The sequence below is a fragment of the Colletotrichum karsti genome (genome assembly GCF_011947395.1).
Source record: "Colletotrichum karsti strain CkLH20 chromosome Unknown Scaffold68, whole genome shotgun sequence".
Lineage (NCBI taxonomy): Eukaryota > Fungi > Ascomycota > Sordariomycetes > Glomerellales > Glomerellaceae > Colletotrichum > Colletotrichum karsti.
In genome coordinates, this window is record NW_024065968.1 from 92,128 (window position 1) to 106,083 (window position 13,956).

Genomic DNA, 13,956 nt, shown 5'->3' on the forward strand with positions numbered 1-13,956 from the left:
TGGTGAGTGCTCTATACCATATCTGCTGATGACGCTGAATACTTTTGTGAAATACTGACGAGTGAAATTGGTCGTAACAGTGGCGACAGGGCTTGCGGGAGCTGTATGCAGCATCATGTAAATTTATCAGGGTCAACACCCAGCTTGCCGTGCCAGCAAGAATAAGTAGTTGCAGTCAGCGTTATGGACATCTTTAAGCGGCGCATACTGATTCCAGGACGATGTCATAGCCATGAGACTTAGATAACTAGATTTAATTAATAACAAGACGAAATCAGACCAAGCCAACTAGAACTGAGATAGAGAGAGAAATCCACTGAACCCGCACAACCTCGCTTTCCGAGAGTATGTAGGTGGTTTAGTATCCTTCATGCCTTCTACAGCAATTATAACAATAGCATGGAGTTCTTGCTGTACTGAACCCGGAAACCATGACATCCCTAGTCACAGTAAAACCGTGTTGGTAATGGCTGACAACCACCCTGAAAGCAACGAAACGAGCGGCCGGTGGAGAAGCGTAGGAGGGAGCGTCGGGGGGAGGGTAGGGATAAGCGTAAGGTGAAGCGTAGGAAGGAGCGTTGGGGGGAGGGAGAGGGTAGCCAGGTGGCAGTGGCGGATTCGGAACCATGGAGACATTGTCCCGACTTCTTGTCGCAGCTGCCGGCGGCGAGTATGGAACCAAGGCCGTGCTGGACTTCTCCCGTTCTTCAGCTTCCTGCTGCTCCCTTCTTCGTTGTTTCTCTTTGCGTTTGGCTTCCTCCTGCTCCCGTCTCTCTTGATCCCTTCTCTCATATTCCTCTCGCACGCGTTCGACTTGTTCTCGTGTCTCTCGCGCTTCTTGTTTACGTCTTTCCAGCCTTTCAGTTTCTCGCCTCTCATGCTCTCGCCTCTCATGTTCTCGTCTCTGACGTTCTTGTCTCTCGTTCTCCTCACGTTCCTCTTGTTGCCGTCGAAGCTGTTCGTCAAAATCTTGCTGCCTCTTTTTGGCTTCGGCCTTCATCTCCTCTGCCGTGACTAACAGTTTCTTCCTCTCTTCTTCCATCTTTGCTAGCTTCTCCCTATACTCAATCCGCATCTCCTGCATGATATCAGCCGCCTCCTGCTTTCCATTTCTCAGAGCTTCCTCTTTCTCTTTTTCGACCTTCGCGAGCTCTCGAGACCACTTGGCCCGCTCTTTATCGAGCTCTTTGTTGAGTGACTTGCCCGCCGTAGTCTCGTAGAGGCTCAAGTTCTCGTCTACCATTTGGGTCTGTAGATCGAGCTTCACTTTACTGCCTCCGTCAGCGAGGACACGCACAATCTTCATGGCTGACTCGGATGTGTTGTAGTGGCGATACACCTGACTTCCCCTGTCCATCATCCATCCCCACCACTGAGGAGTCTCGATGAGCTGCCTTTCACGACCCTCTGCTACGTGACGTGGCTCCGTGTCCCACATCGTGGAAGCCAGAATGACTTTCTTTAGTGCATCCTCGCCGCAGAGCTCTTGGAACATGAGAATGTTTCGCTTAGCAGAGCCCTTCATTCTGGCTTCGCTGATACGGTGGAGGTAAATGATGCCGTGTAGTTTGATCTTGTGGGTGTACGATCCGACAAGCCAATTTCCAATGTCTCGAAGAACATCTGCGTCGCTTTTGTCTACGTCATCAAATCCAGGTGTATCGATGAGGTATATGGTTCTCTCCGGCGACAGTTCAAGGGCGTGGACTTCAACCTTGGTGGTACCTAGTCATCCCGTGTCAGTTGCTGGTGAAACGTCCTGGCCAAAGACACAGGGAAAGAAACAAAAAAGCGGTGCGAGGCAATATTTCGAAACATACCAGCGTTCAGTTTATGTTCCACTCTGGCCTTGTTGTTACAGAGGAGGGATATGAAGGAACTCTTTCCAGCACCAGTGACCCCCATTATCGCGATGAATACGTCGGTCGGTCTATGAGATCAAACGGTTATTATCCTGAAAGCATGCTTCACGTGCCCATCACTTGAACCTGGTTGGAAAGCTTACTTGGCGTTTCTGCCCCCTCTAAACTCCTCAGAAGGGGCAGTCGAGCTGACATCGGTGCTACTCCTCCCCGCAGGTTGCCATGACGCTTCAGGCACGATGTATTCAGATTCGTTAAAGGTGTCATAAACGTAGCTAGACTTTGATTTTCTGTTCTTTATTCTCTTCAAGAAATCGAACATAATGGCGGCGGCTTACTTGGGGTGCTCAAACCTTTCTTGTGAAAGCTAGAAAAGTTGGGAGTTAGGAAAGGAGAAGGCGAACTCACGGCGAAGGAGAAATAAGGCTCTGGGATACGTCTTCTACGAGAAATACGGAGGCCACTCCTGTGCCGGTGAAATTTCCGCAGCCTGATTGTCTGCGCGGAGATGAAAAGAGGAAAGAGTTGCATTGAGGCTGAGAACACTTCGCCCTGCCTTTCTGGTATTTAACCGCCAGACTCGTATTGGTTGCGTAGATGTATTGAGACATGATATACCGCAATATTGTTGCACAGCATCAACAAATCAAAGTTCGCGATGGCAATATGAAAGAAAATGAGGCGAACGACAACGGGCTCCGGGAATCCAGAACCTGCAAAGATGCCTGGCTTACTCTCAGCCCGCTTACTTCCCGCTTACCCCGGACCAGGGCGGCAGATGAGCCGGCTGCAACTGAGCAACATATTGGAAGCATGGAGAAAGCCGGAAGCCAGCTCTGCGAATATGTGATTTCAATAAGGCGAAATATCTGTTGAACCAAGTTCTTCCAATGTGACGGGGAATTCTCAAGCAAAGCTGATCTTTTATTCTGAAAGCCGCTACTAGAGGTCTCTCAGAATGCCCCGATGCTGCGCCGCATGTAACCCTTGGAGGCCTTGCTGTAACCAATCCACGCCTGCATGATTCTCGGCGGAACCTGCGCAACTGCGCATTACCGACATTGGACGAGCATCGTGTCGGGAACATGAGAATTGGATAGGGGTCATACACTTCATATTCGAGATCGCCAGTTCTTAATCAGCTCCTGTTCATCGTTCTCCTCAAATCAATACAACGCAGTCCAAAGTTGTACCTTCGCAAGCTCGCTTTGCGAACCGATAAGATGGCCCATTTCTTCGACCAAAAAAACTTGGAAGACTTCATCACCCAAGCACGCGCTAGGTCTCAGGACTCTACTATCGGCGGAAATCACCTACCGGACGTGGTGTCGATAGATGCACCAGATGCAAATACAATGGCTTTCGACCTTGGAACAATTGAGAACATAAGAATCGCTACAGACAGTGGTAGCTCTAGGAGCACTGAGGCTTCCGACATGCCTTCGCTTTGTAGCACTAACGATACTTACGATACACAACACGGGTGTGTATTTACTATCAGGGGAGAGATCGAGCAAGAGTTCGGTCAACAATTCCTAGAAGACTGCGAAATGTTGTATTACAAATCAAATGATTCGATACCAAATCCAACCTGGCTTGAACCCACAGCGCGTCCTGAAGCAGGAGTTGAGAAGATCAATGACGGCACTACAGCACTACATGTGTCGACGGCAAGAACCCAGCGCACAATCGATTCCAGAACCCTTACATCATCGATTCATGAGAGGATACATCGCTCAGGCAAATCCTACTCACGAATTAAACCAACAACATCAGCCCAAGAGGGCTCGGAGATTTCCCCAAAGTCAAAGTCATTGGACTTTTCCTTACCCAACCATTTTCTGGACTGCCAATTTATTCTTCAGACTGCGCCAAACGAAATAGAAGACGTGAACACGACTGGCCTTCAGGATCATGGATCCTCAGGAGATACCCCGATTCAATCTTCCATAATACATCTGTCCCCCGCATCTCGCTCCTCGCGGCCTCCCCTTTCCACGGATAACTTGAGTCAGTTTGACGGTGGTACAGGGACCGACTCTTCCTTAGAATCCGAAAGCCCCTCAAACAGCAGCGCCTCTGACAGCTCGCCGTCTAGCATAGATCGACTACTTTGTGGAGAAAGTCAGAAAGAGGTGCTACTCGATCGTCTCATGCGATACTTCTTCTCCGTGGTTTCTCCAAGTCTCTCAGCCTCGGTGTCTAGGGAAAGACCCAGTGGTAACGATCACACCCAACAGAAGGTTGAAGAGAGGTCATCCACTTGCAGAGATTCCGATCAGCCAAAAGAATCGAGATTAGGGGGAAGAAAGCGGCGACACAACGACCAAGAGGATGAACACTCTGAAGGGGGCGGGAGACCCAAGAGAGCATGTGTCGTCGTTTTGGACGAAGAAGAAGTCTCCAGACTGGCATGCCCCTATTTCAAACATAGCCCGCAACGATATTGCACGTCCAAATGGCGATCGTGTCCTGGGCCTGGGTGGAGCACAATTCATCGTGTCAAGTAGGTACCTAATTGACCACCAGCTATCCTTCAGCTGACACATCGCATAGGGAACACCTTTACAGATGTCACCATCTACCAATCACCTGTCCAAGGTGTCATGCGCAGTTTGACACTCCTGTGTTACGGGATGATCATCTTGTAGCAGACGAACGATGCCAAATTCGGGACAGGCCACAGCTAGATGGCTTCGATGACAACCAGGAGAAATCACTCCGAAGCCGAAAGAAGGGGAGCAAAAACATGAGCGAAGCCGAAAAATGGCGAGACGTGTATCTCATTCTATTTCCTGACACTGATCCTAACGACATTCCCAGTCCTTGTGAGCTCGTTACGTCTTGAAACGATTTTCTTCTCAGCTGATGGTTCTCTAGATCTTGATTTCCGGAATAACGCAAACCATGTAGGAGACGAATCATCTTTCACTCGGTACGAGCATTCTTTGAGAAGAGAACTGCCCAAAAAGGTTCGGCGCGAACTTGAGGCGAGAATCGATCAGGCTCTCGAGCCTTTAGAAGAGACTCTCAAGAGCCAAATCGTCGACATCGTGCGGGATGCCCAACTTTCACTGTTTCAAAGTTTCATATCCACCAACTCAGACAAGAATGAGAAGAAACCCGAAAGCAAAGATGCTGAAAGCAGCCCCATGCCAGAAGAACATGTCCAGCCTTCTTCCAGTCGCGATCAAAGCGAGTTTGACGACCTTCAAGCCTACAGGCCTGAGCCCTACCTCATGGGCGACCTACCTGAATTCAACGGGCTTTTCTTCGAGTTGACATCTGACACGGTGGTATGCTCAGGAGAAGAAGCTGGAGGCTATCTAGAATCAACAGACTTCGGAGGTGTTCCGAACTTTGGCCAGGAGGTCACGGACATGAATGATCAATCGAGTGGCCAGAGTGACTGGGACTCGGGATACGTATCTACTGTATCAGATTTCCAGGCAGTACCTGGTGGCGAAAGCAGAACGGAGGAGGAGGAACTCAATACGGGGAAGGGAGTTGCCGATTTCCAATTCTAGACCATCTCGGGAGTCAGGAACCGCTGAATCAAGTCATAAACTACCCTGCCAGATTGGATGTTTGGCGGCTACATACCTTATATTTCCCGTTGACAGGTTTAACGTTGCATTGAATCCTACAGTTCACATTACTCATAACATTTCGATTCAGTCTGCGTAGTATCTGAAGTCTAACATTTCCCGGTGTAACATGCCGCGGTACGTGAGAACGTGGCATATGCTTAAGGAAAAGCATCCATAATATCCTGCCCACTGATTATAAACTCCTTTGTGTGCTTATCGCCCCTCATTGTGAAGGGCTCACTGTAGTACCTGTCTATTCCCCATCTGATTGTGTTCGGGTAGATATGTGTGGAAAAGAATTCCTCGGGTTGGTCCCTGGTGCGCGCATACGCCACGAGCGATGACATGGTAGAAATCAGGTTGCCTTGGAAGTAACGACCCCTGAGCAGCACGGCATATTCGATGATCGCTTTCTGGTCGAATGGCAGACTCCCGATAATCTCCAGCATCTCGGGCCGATCCGCGAAAAGCATCCACTTATCCGTCACGGTGTAGTTGTCCGGGGCCATCATGTCGCGAAACCTTTGAATCACGTCGCGGTCGGCACAGCTGACGTATACAGTCTTTGTAGGGGTGTCGGCCTCCTTGTTTGTCTTGCGGACCTCGGCGGCGTGCTGCTCCATTTGCACCTCCGGCGTGCCCCATTTGAGCGGCCAGTCGTTCTCGGCTCGCAAGTGTATACCGATGAAGTTGCCGCCCTTCAGACCCTCCGACGAAACCAGCTGTTCGCCGATGGCCAGCAGGGTTCGATTGAAGTGTAAGGCGTTGAAAAGCGCCTTGCGCATGGTTGTCATCTCGCGCGAGTCGCGGTAGCTCCACGCAACGTGACTGTCTTGATAGCGTAAGAGCAGCTGGTTCTCGGGATTTACGTCGCTCAAGGAGACGTTGCTCTGGACGAGTGTGTCGTTTACGAGCGTGCGCCATGTCTCGTTGAAATGCGGCTTATCCATGTAGTATCTGCCAGGGATGTTGAGTTCGGTGCTGTTCCCCTCCAGTTCTGATGCGCACGCGTTCATGCGCAGGCTGGGACACCGCTCGGCCATGTGTTTCTTGAGCCTCTCCATATCGTACCACTTGTCGGGACAGATGATACCACTGTCGGTCGCGAACCAGTCGCCTTCGCTGCGCTGCGTCTGCCTTTTGTCAGCTTCTGTGTCTCGTCTGGTGGGCTGTAGATGATCTCCATACCACGTGAGGGAAGTTGACACCCGCGCCGATATCGATGGCCAGTCGCAGACAGGTCTGCAGACGGTTTCGGGCATTATTGAGTCCTCCGCAAATGGACGTCTTGTTGGGGCCACACTCGCTGTGGCAGCTCAACCAAAGTCCATCTGTCCACTTGGTATTTTTACAGGTTTCCATCAAGGCGAGATCCGCAGAGTCGTACTTGGATTCAGGCGAGGGACTGGCAAACAAACTGTTGCCGCTCCCACTGCTGTGACTGCCATCACTCTTGCTGTCCCATATTCCATGGAGAAGCCGGTAGCCCCCGCTACTCCCACTGCTGTGATCGCCATCATCTTTACTGTCCCATCCTCCATGAACAGCACGGTTTTCCTTTGTCGATAGCGCGAGCACCCAAATGAGAATCAATATAACAGCCGGCACGATAGGGCTGCTGAAATTGGGACCGATGTTTGGCAACATCGTCTGCCTTCGTCGCTGCGGTGTAGAAGACGGGAAAACGATATGATTGTGTGAAGAAGGAAGTCATGCTTGGGTGAGGAAGCTTGAGAGGGTGGTAACGAGGGAGCGCCATCGTTTTGTGCCACATCGCCGTTTTCGTCGCCCGTCACCTCTTCTCCCTTTGAAGGAACGGTTCAGCATGAGTTTTCCGCATCGTTCGCTGCTCATGCGGTGGGCTGTATTGGATATCAGGGAAGCAATTAAATTCCTGGACTCTTACAGTGATACAGCATTCCTATCAGCGATGATGGCTGAGACAGGTCACAGGGGGCCACGCCCAGGACAGACACCCGATGCTCCCTTTGTACTCCTGCATGTCTGTTACCCCCTGTAAAAGGCCATAAGAATGGGAACCGAGAATTGCTAAAGATCCTGAGATCCAGATAGGGCGAAAATTCAGAGCCTTGATGCTGCTCACGGCTGTTCAGGTCCACCTGCGCAAGTCGGGGACGAATAAAATCATCTTACTCATCTTATCGCTTGCACTTTGATCTTTGGCTCTTTAAGGAGAAAAATAGCGAAAGAATACTTTTGTAAGCAAATCACCTACTGTTCCCAGCTCGCGGTGCTGTTCATCTTTGAGTAGCATTCGACGAAAATAGCAATGAGCTGCCGACACGTATGGAAAGCATCCGCCCGAATTCTTTAGGTGAAAAGAAGTATACGTGAGCATTTAACTATTATGTTTGGGTCGATTTCAGAAGAGGCTTCGTTATCTGGTCAGAGGGTTGCTTCGCGATCTTGAGGCGAAGGCATCATCTGGAGCCTTGTTGTCGGCCATTCAGTGCATACAAGCGCTCAAGATATCTGGATTTTGTTGAGGGACAACAATAAGGCATTTCCAGAAGGCAGCACTGACCAATGCTCAAGTCGGTTGTCTGCGGTGTCATCAGAAACGACGATGGAAGTTGCAGAGGGCTTCTGATGGAAAGTCGATACTTCGGGCGTGTATCTGTAGGGATTTGTGCCGTAAATGACTCCATGCAGGCGCAAGATGGGAGATTGAACACAGAGGGATAGGATCTCACGTTTTGGGCATTGTGGCTGATGACACTGGAGGTGAGGCTTTGCAGATCTATGAAGGGCTAGTCCGCTGGTTTTGGGGACCGGCCCCGGCCCGATAGGTGGGGCCGTGATCGGCGCCGGCCGGAGCGAACGCAAACCCTGGTTTAAATAGTGTGCGGTAGTCCAAAATATTACTAACAGGATCTGAATTCCGGTATAAATGAAAAAGGAATCGAGATATGACAAGAAAGGTGAATTGCGGAGCTCCACGAATCATCGAATCTTGAAAGGACGTAACCTAGTCAGGGAGCTCACATCTCTCAACCAGTTTACTCAGCTTACCTACCTCGCTGACATCCCTGGCAACCCTACCCGGATGAAGCCTCGTAGGTTTTGATATCACTAGAATAATGCAAAGAAAAAGATGAGTCCGTTGCAGTGCGTTAGCAAGTCGGCTGAAATGGTCTGGCTCCTATGCTGTGAGAAGCTCCGTTTCCTCAAAACCGGGAATACGCCCTCTCGCTTCCAACTTAACAACCCAATCCACGCACCAAGCCCATCCCAATGCGTCTTCCCGTATAACACGAAAATTAGAAATTTGGTAGGACCATCGTGACCTGCATACACACATGCGGAAAACTCCATATTGTCCCTCAGGGCTTTCTTTTGGTTTTCGCGCGGGAGGGGCTGAAGCAGCACAACTTCCTTGGACCAGTTCAGTCGGTCTTTCCACACGTACGGCAAAGGAACACATGCTTGATCCCTTTTGTGCCTCTGAAAATTCGGTAATTTAAAGCAGAACCGTTCTGCTGGAACCGGATAGTCGCGGGCGGTGGCTCCCAAGGTGGCTCAGTAGCCCTTGCAACCATCGCCGTCGAAGCCGACTCGTCTAAGACGCGACGAACTGCCGTGAAATGGGGGCATAACTTCGTGCTGGTGTAACTTTTATCGGCTGTGCGATACAGATTAGGTGTGCTTGAAAGCCACGATCTTTGAGTTTTGCCATCTACCTCTGCGGCTGTTGACTCTGTAGCCAGCCGCAAGATAAAGCTTAAATCAAGGCAGAAGTTCTCGTGTAGGCTTTTCTGCATAACCTTGCGATTCCACTTAGATGCAAAAACATATGAGTATAAAAGCCAGCGTCTCCCCTATCTCAATAAAAAGAAAGGCCTCAGACTGGTCATGATATTATCAAGGATCAGCGTGCTCTGTGATCTCTTCATGGGCCATACGCACGCTTGTACTGTGTCAAAAACTTCTTCCGATATGTTCATTCATAAAGGTCATGACTCTGGTGGGTTGGAAAGAGGAAGCAGCTATTTGAAATGAACTCGTGGAAGGAGAGCATCCAGCTTCTGCTGTCGCTGTGGTGGTGATGTTCGAGGAAGCTTGGGTGACTCCACTTCGGAGAGCACACAAGCAGAAGGACCGGAGTTGCTGGGACTTCCTTTCTAGTTGGAAGAAGAGAACGGTGATGAAAGATGCCGTCGCGAAAAGGGCCAGGGGCAACACTACTCGGATGAGGGGTGATGCGACTCTGAGCTCGCGCGTGGCGAATCAGAGTTCTTGACGATATCTGTTTGGTGTTACTGCTTTTTACCAAGGAATATTTCCGAAGAAATCGTATCAAAAAAGATAATAAGGGCGGGCATTGACTCCGATGCCAGTCACTTCTCCAGCAATGATACGAAGGATGATTGCCTTAAGAACATCCCAGCCCCCGAAATTGAAGTAGCCGGTTTGAAGCAGTACGTGAAAGCCTAGAGGCTCTTCGTTTGTATGATATTTTTACTATTCAACTCGATATTCTTCAGTTACTATGGTTGAGTTTTCCGATCACGGAGTGGAAATAAGTCTTGCTATGATCAATGCGTGGGAGATTGGTCATTGCACGAGTAACTTGGGACGACGCCCACACATCCAGCCCGAGTATAACCCAAAACGACTCTGCCTCAAAATAAACCTGACGACATTCGCTTTTGCTTTATTGACTCTGAGAAGAAATAAGGCTAACATTCCATCTCCTTACATCAAGACTAGGAAACAAAATGCCGCTTCCGCCGCTTGACCCAGCAATAGCAGCCATTCTGGCAAGCCAACCCAAATTCGAGTTTCCGGCGACCCCGAAGGATGTCCGTCGATTCAACGATGAGATACCCAATAGGATGATACCGATAGAACAGAGTCTCCGCTCGGACGATGACATAAAGATTGAAGAATTCGAAATTCCGGGCCCAAGAGGTGACATACCTCTGGTGACTTTACGGCTGAAGCCTTCCCTTTCGTCGGAGACGCCACGCCCAGGCATCTTATATCTCCACGGCGGCGCAATGATAATGGGCGATCCCTTTAACGGACTCGGAACCATAAGCCACACGATCAAAGACCTCGACGCCGTGATCATCAGCGTCGACTACCGTCTCGCGCCAGACTTCGCCGACCTGGCCCTGGTAGAAGATTGTTATGCCGCCCTATGCTGGGTCGGCGACCACCTCGACCACCTCGGAATCGACGGCGACCGCCTCATGGTAGCCGGGCTCTCCGCGGGCGGCGGGCTTGCGGCGGGAACCGCCCTGATGGCACGGGACCGCGGGAAGCCCAAGCTGTGCGCGCAGCTCCTCTCGGGCCCCATGCTCGACGATCGGAACGAGACGGTTTCCGCCCAGCAGTGTGTCGATTTGGACAACGGATCTTACGACACCACGCAGAACCGGAAGGCGTGGGGTTTCGTTCTCGGAGACCGGGCCGGCGGGGCCGATGTCAGTTGTTACGTCTCTCCGGGCCGGGCGACGGATCTGTCGCGGCTCCCGCCGGCGTTCATCGACGCCGGTTCGGTGGAGCCGTTTCGGGATGAGGCGGTGTTGTACGCGATGAAGATGTGGGAAGGGGGGTCTCAGGCGGATTTGCATATATGGGGAGGCGGATGCCATGGTTTCGAGAACGCAACGGAGACGGAGATTACCAAGGCGGCGGCTCGTGTAAGGTCGGAATGGCTGAGGAAGATGTTGGCGCTCAAGTGATGAACTCCATCCACGCTAGCAGAATCCTTCACAGAATAGATGATGCTAAGAATTGAACATCAGGAGTCATTGAATTCACACGTCTCCAGCGCTGCCCGGCTCTGTTTGCCCTTACGTGTCTTAGTTTTCCAACATAAATAATGCTACCAATGACACGATGACCAGGTCGATGCGCCACAGTCAAGACAGCCTACAGACAAAGGGAAGGCTCGGCATAGCGAAGAGAACGAATAGAGGTGCGCTTGGGTATTCTTTAAATTATCTATTTGTGCTTTTGCCTTTCTATACGGAGATTCCCAGACCCTTGGCCATGCCCAACAAGATCTCATACAAAGCCCACGCGCCAGGGTCAGGCAACTCCTGTCCAGCCGCATCTCCCACGTAGGTAGCACGACCAAACCTGGCCTTAAGATACCTCGTCGCCTCCGCCTTCTCAGCAGCGACCTTGACGGAAGCAGCAAAGTCGGCGGTCTGGGCAAAGCTGTCCGTGAAGGGAATAAGAACATCCATGACGGTGCGATCGCCTTCCCTTGCCGGGGTGTGCGACTTCAACGACTCAACGGCTGTTGCCAGAGACTTGGCGTAGAGGGCAGCAGATGGCGCAGCGGCGGCGGCGGCGTCGGCTTGAGCGTTAGTCCTCAGAGACGAAGAGAAAGCCGACAGAAGAATTCCCAAGATGGCGCCTAGGGTACCTCCCATGTCGTCCACAGCTCCGATTGTAGACTCGAGGAAAGCGAGCACCGAGCCGCTCTTCGCAACGCCGTTATCAAGGTTGCGGAGGAGCGATTCGCAGAGGCCCTTAACAGCCTCACCGCAGTCGCCATCGCCCATGACCATGTCCCACTCGGTCAACTTGGGCTCGGCGGCGATGGCGGTTTCGCAACCTGACCTGACGGACTTCTCGAGCAGTGCTGGGTCGACCTTGATGTGGACATCGGACTGCATGTTCTCGTTCGCTTTCGAGTCCGATTGGACGGAAACGTTGGCCTTGGCATCGGCGGCCTGGCGGATGATGTTCGGCCATGAGACGGCGGTCGTCTGACGGTCAAGGAGGTTCAGCAACTCGGCGGCGGATGCGCTCGACTGTCGGGCTGCAGCCGAAATGTTGACCAGAGAAATGGAGAATCCTGGGGCGTTGAGCGAGGTCTCGAACGTGCCGGACAGCGTGCGGCATGGCTTGATGTTCCATGTCGACGCCAGTTGTGACTGGACCTCGTCCGTCAGAGCACCCAGCTCCAGGACGGAGAGACCGCCGTAGTTGTTAATCAGTAGCGTAACTTCGTCGCCGGCCTCGAACTTTACGAACGCCCTTTCGGGGTCGGTCGGATCGCACGTCAGCTTCAGCATCTTCTCGACCAAGTCCTTTACAGACGGGAAGGGAGTCAGCAGCTGTTGAGCGGGCTCGTTGTGGATGCCGGCGCCGAGAGCGCAGGCGTCGGGGGAAAGGGACTGAAACTGTCTGCCGGGAACGTGGCAGTGGTCCAGGGCAGAGCCTATTGAGACCGTCTGGTCGTTGACTGCTCTGCCAATGTCCACGCAGCGTTCGAAGGAGTACTTCTCGGCGGCAGCAGCGGAAAGGATCTTCATGGCTGTGATCTGGTCAGCAATTGACTTTGGCGATCGTCGTCGTGAGTGACCTACTGAAAATGTGGCCAGGCATTCCTCTCCTGCCAACCCTGCTGCTCCTACTCCTGCCAATCGATACATCATCTGTGGCGGGAAGAACAACGACGTTGTTGGAAAGACCGGAGGCTTTCGCTCTCTCGGCAGCGAGACCGAAGTGAAGTCGGTCACCGGTGTAGTTTGTGATGAGAAGAATCGCGCCGGCGGTTGAGGGGGCTAATCTCATAGCCTCCAGAACCTGCTTTGTGCTGGGAGAAGCAAAAATGTCACCGCAAGCGACGGCGGAGAGGAGGCCCTCGCCGACGAATCCGCTCCATGCCGGCTCATGACCGGAGCCACCTCCGCCAATGATGCTGACGGCCGAAGCATCGTTCTGAGAGTTTGCGACGACGCGCTCGGCTTCGTTGAGGACGAGATGGGGGTTAGCCGAGACGAGAGCACGGAGCGCTCTCGGGACCAGCGTGTTGGCCGCTGTATCGGGGAAGTAATGCTTTGTCGCCGACATGATGATTATGAGGGTTCGAAGTATGACTGCTGGTTACAACAAGCTGCAGAGGGCCTTGGTGGTGCGGGCGACAACGGCTGCAACTCCGGGATATAAGGAGAGCGTGCGTGCGGATATCGAAGCGCGTAGCATCGTCGCGAGGTCTCGATCGCATTGCGGTACACGATCCATCGAAGCAAGTCGCCGAATCCCACGCGCCTCGAGAGCACATGGCATTCTCTCCATTGCCATCGCCATTTGCGACGTTGCGTCTGGTTTGCCCAAGCCACAATTCGCGGGTAATGTCAGCCGAGTCAGTTTGGGAGTGCGCGTCTCGCGGACACTTTCGTGATGTGGAAGAATTGGAAAAAAGATGCAGGGAAAAAGGGAATGACCCCGAGGCGCGGTCAGCCCCTTCCTTCCCTTGTCCCCGCACGAGACATCCAAGTTTTCTGCCTTCTCTGGGGTTGGTTCGCTTTTCCCCGCGCAATTCCGATCAAAAAGACTCCGCAATTGATTGACACCACGACAACAGCCGGACAACTCCCGACAAACCAACTCGTTGGTGACGACGTCGGTCAAGCTCCGCTGCTCTGTACTTGCACGGAAATAACCGCCTCGAATTCGCATTTTTCTCTCCAGGTCACAAGTCACGAGGGGCCCCGCTCCCCAGACTTTGCAGCTCC

General features: G+C 52.1%; 5 protein-coding genes across 5 annotated transcripts; 2 read left to right on the top strand and 3 right to left on the bottom strand.

Annotated features, from left to right (window-relative positions):
* Positions 1–444: 444 nt before the first annotated feature.
* CkaCkLH20_12958 (uncharacterized protein) lies at positions 445–1,905 on the bottom strand (the record flags this gene model as incomplete). The annotated part of the gene is made up of 3 exons (XM_038895669.1): positions 445–955; positions 1,020–1,725; positions 1,821–1,905. The coding sequence occupies 3 exons, from the start codon at positions 1,903–1,905 to the stop codon at positions 445–447; spliced, it is 1,302 nt and encodes a 433-aa protein (XP_038739026.1).
* A 2,706-nt stretch (positions 1,906–4,611) lies between these two features.
* On the top strand, positions 4,612–5,389 carry CkaCkLH20_12959 (uncharacterized protein; the record flags this gene model as incomplete). The annotated part of the gene is made up of 2 exons (XM_038895670.1): positions 4,612–4,690; positions 4,743–5,389. The coding sequence occupies 2 exons, from the start codon at positions 4,612–4,614 to the stop codon at positions 5,387–5,389; spliced, it is 726 nt and encodes a 241-aa protein (XP_038739027.1).
* A 221-nt stretch (positions 5,390–5,610) lies between these two features.
* On the bottom strand, positions 5,611–7,099 carry CkaCkLH20_12960 (uncharacterized protein; the record flags this gene model as incomplete). Its single annotated transcript, XM_038895671.1, has 2 exons — positions 5,611–6,585; positions 6,641–7,099. The coding sequence occupies 2 exons, from the start codon at positions 7,097–7,099 to the stop codon at positions 5,611–5,613; spliced, it is 1,434 nt and encodes a 477-aa protein (XP_038739028.1).
* Positions 7,100–10,479: 3,380 nt separating this feature from the next.
* On the top strand, positions 10,480–11,163 carry CkaCkLH20_12961 (uncharacterized protein; the record flags this gene model as incomplete). Its single annotated transcript, XM_038895672.1, has 1 exon — positions 10,480–11,163. One exon carries the CDS (start codon positions 10,480–10,482, stop codon positions 11,161–11,163), a length of 684 nt encoding a protein of 227 aa, XP_038739029.1.
* Positions 11,164–11,445: 282 nt separating this feature from the next.
* On the bottom strand, positions 11,446–13,291 carry CkaCkLH20_12962 (dihydroxyacetone kinase; the record flags this gene model as incomplete). Its single annotated transcript, XM_038895673.1, has 2 exons — positions 11,446–12,752; positions 12,805–13,291. 2 exons carry the CDS (start codon positions 13,289–13,291, stop codon positions 11,446–11,448), a joined length of 1,794 nt encoding a protein of 597 aa, XP_038739030.1.
* Between the last annotated feature and the right edge of the window lie 665 nt (positions 13,292–13,956).